The 4814-nt window shown below is 50.3% G+C and overlaps 1 protein-coding gene across 5 annotated transcripts; it reads right to left on the reverse strand.

Annotated features, from left to right (window-relative positions):
* Positions 1-386: 386 nt before the first annotated feature.
* HEY1 (hes related family bHLH transcription factor with YRPW motif 1) lies at positions 387-4136 on the reverse strand. 5 transcript variants are annotated; one of them, XM_005563599.5, is made up of 5 exons: positions 3944-4136; positions 3593-3668; positions 3385-3468; positions 3028-3109; positions 387-2145 (listed from the first exon to the last, which is right to left on the reverse strand). In XM_005563599.5, exons 1-5 carry the CDS (start codon positions 4030-4032, stop codon positions 1562-1564), a joined length of 915 nt encoding a protein of 304 aa, XP_005563656.2. In that variant the 5' UTR covers positions 4033-4136; the 3' UTR covers positions 387-1561. The 5 variants fall into 5 exon arrangements, with proteins under 5 accessions (XP_005563656.2, XP_005563655.2, XP_073855141.1 ...); XM_005563598.5 differs by having other exon boundaries at positions 3373-3468; XM_073999040.1 differs by having other exon boundaries at positions 3248-3468.
* Between the last annotated feature and the right edge of the window lie 678 nt (positions 4137-4814).

The raw sequence follows: 4814 nt of genomic DNA on the forward strand, positions 1-4814 counted from the left end.
CATAGAAATGAGCACGCAGTAGGTACTCTGAGTAAATATTTGTCAAATAGTCAACACGGTTTTACAATATTTCACCCAGGCTCCTTTCCACCCCTGTAAGTCTCAGTCTGATTTCAGCTTTCCTAATCCACAGATGGCCAGTTTAGGGCCAGATCATCTGACGTAAGAGCAAAAGGGCTATGTCCCCTTGTGGGAGGCAGGGCAAAGCTCTGCATTGTAATGAAGTCACCTTATTCAATGGCACGAATTCACAGTTTAGAAGTCCAAGAATAATGAAACTGGTAAACATACAAACCAATCAGGCAAAATGAAAACCAAGGAAAGTTTATCTTTTCTTAGCCAAGAGGGGGAAAGGCCAAGGTATGTAAGACATACACCACAGAATACTTTGTTCTTTCTTTTTTATTTAGTCACGACACATCAGTACAACAGAGGTCAAACCCAGTTCAGTGGAGGTCGTTTAACTACACCTGCTAAAAGAATAAACCTGAAAAATGATATTTTATAGTCCAAATCAAATTAAATAAATCAAAGAGAAGGAGGCAGGAAAGCCCTTTTAAATACCTTGGCAACCACAGTTCCATGCACCAAAAGGAAAACTCACATAAAAATTTCCAGTTAAAAGAAAACATGGCAGTTCCAGGAAAATTAGGTTATGCATTTAACAGGTTCCACTGTACTACTCAATTGACCACTTGCACACCATGATCACTTATCCATGTTAACATTTGTGAATTTGAGATCCGTGTGATTAAAAATTCATTGCATTGCTGGGGCTGGTAAATGCAGGCGTATTCTATTCAATTACCTTCAGTTTCCTTTCCACCAACACTCCAAATGAGACCTAACCTATCAGCGGCTCTCTCCTAACTAAATCAGAACTGCCAGTCCTGGCAGACACCAGCAGCTGGTCAGATGGATTCAGGGCCACGAATAGTTTGTACATTCACCTTTCTGCTATAGGAAGCAGAGAATTTACTAGTCTTCTTTCTTGGATAAAGCTGATCATCTGATTTGTCAACGCTTTGTTCAGAAATATAAAATTCAATATAGTTCCCCTCCCCCCAAAAGAATATTATTTATACAATACCTTAATCTGTCAAAATATTAACAAACAGAATCATGTTAACATTAAGCATAGTGGTTTGGAAAATTAATTCTAAAAACAGACCATAACTATACAAGGAGAAAAACAGACCAAAAATACTAAATGTTAAGATTCCCCAAATTTTGGGGCAAAAACGGAATCATTCTGGTTTACAAAGTAAATTAGGCACAGTACAAACCTATCACAAAGTGTTGGCTTATACTCACTATTTCAATTTAATGTCTTGAACAAAATTTAACAACTAGTTTTTAAAAACTGCTAATACATGACATGATGAAAAAAACATTAAAAAAGAAAAAAGTAAACCAACAAACCTTTAGTCTTTAAAAAAAATTTATCTGAAAGTGTACCTTTTTCCTTTTTACTTTTACTGACGACTTTAAGGTGATGTTGGCAACAGTCCAGCCCAGCTGGGATTTTAAACTTTCCCCTCCCTCATTCTACATCAGTTCTTTAAAAAGCTCCAATCTCCGTCCCCCAAGGTCTATAGGGCTTGCCAAGGTTTGCAGCCTGCGTGGGTGCTGAAGGGCTCAATGCATTGGGAGACAGTAAGTGGAAGGAGCCGAAAGAGAAGGGGAAGGCCGACAGGGAGGCCACTGAGGAGAGCAGAGGCGGCGACAGTTTGGAGGCGGAGGTGACCACAGGGAGCACCGGTCCGAGGCTGCCGCTAGGGGGCGCTCGCAAAGCAGGCGCCTCCGGATGTGCTGAGCCCAGCCTGCCCTGGTGGTGCGGTTCCGTGGGTGAGGCCGTGGTGGCCGCGTTGCCGTGGCCGTTCTGGGGCAGTAACAGCGGGTGAGCGATGTGCGGGTGATGTCCAAAGGCAGTCCCCCAGGGAATGTGTCCGAGGCCCGCGTGGGCGCCGCTCGCGGCTTCCCGCTGGGAGGCGTAGTTGTTGAGATGTGAGACCAGACGAACTCGAAGCGGGTCAGAGGCATCTAGTCCTTCAATGATGCTTAGATAACGGGCAACTTCTGCCAGGCATTCCCGAAATCCCAAACTCCGATAGTCCATAGCAAGGGCGTGCGCATCAAAGTAGCCTAAGGAAAAGAACAAAAGAAAAATCTCAGGGCTTTGCCCGATTCCCGCATTTCTTCAGTCCCAAAGACAGCCCTTCCTGGCAGATACCTGCATCCCTTAAAACACGACAGTCAAGGGTTCTTCCGAAAGTCTAAATATTTTGGAGTCGACCAAAATCTTTGCATTAATCAACATAAGCAGAATGTGTTTGCTAATGCAAGTTCAAAGCCCAATTAGAAGCTGCAGAGCAGAAATTGGAATTATACCCTACCAGCAGATGAAACTATGCTCATTCCTTTCATGTTTTCCCTCAACAACAACAAAAAATACATCAAGGACAGAGAAACCACAGAGCAGTGAAATTCATTAGACACACAGATGTAAGTTATCATCGTGGAGCTTTTAGGCACTTGGACCTCAGTAAAGCATTTTCCTGCTGGAGACAGACACACAGACCTTGGTCTCCTGTTAGGTTTCCTCTACTTAACCGCAATACATTTCTTTCCTCAAGAGGCATGTGGCAGCCCTTTTTTTTTTAAATCCCATATACCAAAATAAGACCACATATTGTTTTTAAATGCTTTTTCTCAAAATAGCAATGGACAAATGTGAGAGCTACCTGATCTGAATCAGGGCTGTCACAACTTCTGAAGACCTCACAAGTAATAGGTATTTTCCAAAAGATGCACTAGTTCAATCTGCAGAGAGTTGGGGTGGTGAATTCACTGGAGAAGATTCTATGTGCATTTGAAAATGTACTGACAGGGAACTGCACACACCACACACTGTTGTCTCCCCACCCCCAAAGAAAAATCAGGCAGCTACTGCACCAATCCTGGCCTTCAGTCGCTGCTCACTCTATGCCAACCACTCAGAGCCCCCACTAGGTCTAGGAGATGTACCTTTCCCTCCTGCCGTATGCAGCATTTTCAGGTGATCCACGGTCATCTGCAGGATTTCGGCTTTTTCTAGCTTAGCAGATCCCTAAAGATGAGAATGGCAAAAAGATTGATTTGGCACAAGTTCCTTTAGGGAACAACTTAAAATATGCAAACATACATACAAAGATATATGCTTTGTAAAGCGTAAAGTATGGACTAAAGAAAAATCAGTTGTCCTCACAAAATACGCTGGCATCTGTACGAATTCATCTAGGCACAAGCAACACAGCTATTTTCCAAGGCGGATGAGATTAATGGAGGGAAGATTCAGAAGGTGCGGACAGCGACGCTGAGAGCTTTACCTACTTGCTCCATTACCTGCTTCTCAAAAGCACTGGGTACCAGCCTTCTCAGCTCAGACAAACTGTTATTGATCCGGTCTCGTCGGCGCTTCTCAATTATCTGCAGAAGGCAAGCAAAACAAAGAAAGGTATTACCATTACGACTGTAAATTTCAAATATAAAAAAAGGTGGTTATTTCCGTTAATTAATAACAAAAATAAAACGAGATTGTAAAGAGACTCACTCCTCTCCGTCTTTTTCTGGCCAAAATCTGGGAAGACGTAGTTGGGGACATGGAACCTAGAGCTGAACTCAAGTTTCTGAAAAGAGAAAAAGCACAAACAAAAACTGAAATCGCCGTTAAACGAGGAGAGGTGACCTGAGAGGTCGCCCCCCACACCCTCCCCGCACTCAGACTTTTTTGCCACTTGGGCTGGAAGGCACCCAGGGGTTCCCTGGCCGCGGGCTGCCGGCAGCCCGCGACGCGCGGAGGTCAGCGCAGAGCACCGGCGCGCCAAGGGTCCCCGCCCGCTGTCACCGCGGCGGGCCTGCACTCGCCTCCCGCTCTGGCTCCGCTCCGCCGCCGCCAGCTCACCCATTCTCGTCCGCACTCTCCTTCTCCACCTCGATGGTCTCGTCCAGCTCGCTGTCCGAGGAGCTGTACTCGGGGTGAGCTCGCTTCATGCTGGCTGCCCGGAGGATCCAGGGGAGGGTCGGCGCGGCAGGCAGGGAGGAGTTAACTACAGCGGCACGTCTCCGCGCTCGGCTGCTCGCGTTCAGCACACACTGATCCCGCTCACGCTTTGCCTCTGGTTAAAACTCAACCATCCTTTCCCACGCTGAGCCCCTTCCCAGGGCCCTGGGGAGGGCGGGGGAGCGGAGAAGGCGGGCGAGGGGGCGGAGAGGCGGGGCGGCAGCTCCAGGGCAACAGCCGCCCCCCAGCCAATCCGGTTTCTTCGCCGCTGACTGGCAGCCGCTCCGGGGAGGGGCGGGAGCGAGGCCGAGGGCGCGAGCGGACCGCGCCCCCGCCCTCCGCGCCCTCCCCTGCCCGACGGCGGTGCGTCGGCTCCGCGGGGGCTCTGCCGGGCCTGCACTCAGGGGAAGGAGGAGGTGCGGGAGGCCGGGCCGGGACACAAGCCCGCCGGCGGCCGCGGCCCCTCCCCGCCCCGCGCGCCCCGCGCGCCCCGCGCGCCCCGATTGGCCTGGCCGCGCGCCAGGGCCGCGCCTGCAGCGCCTCCGGTGAGCCGCACGCGCCGCGGGCCGTGGGAAAGTGCCGGCGCCGCGGCCGCCAGCCAATCCGGGCGGCCGGCGACGGCGACGGCGGCGGCCGCGCTGGCGGCGGCGGCGGCGCTGGGCGTCCGCATGAATGGAGAAGAATGGGCAGGCGGGGAGCCGGGCCGCGCGAGGGCGCGCCGGCGGGGGCTGGGCGGCTGCGGGCCGGGCCCCCAGTGTGAACCTGTAATCGG

This window comes from Macaca fascicularis, chromosome 8, assembly GCF_037993035.2.
Source record: "Macaca fascicularis isolate 582-1 chromosome 8, T2T-MFA8v1.1".
NCBI classification, from domain to species: Eukaryota; Metazoa; Chordata; class Mammalia; order Primates; family Cercopithecidae; genus Macaca; species Macaca fascicularis.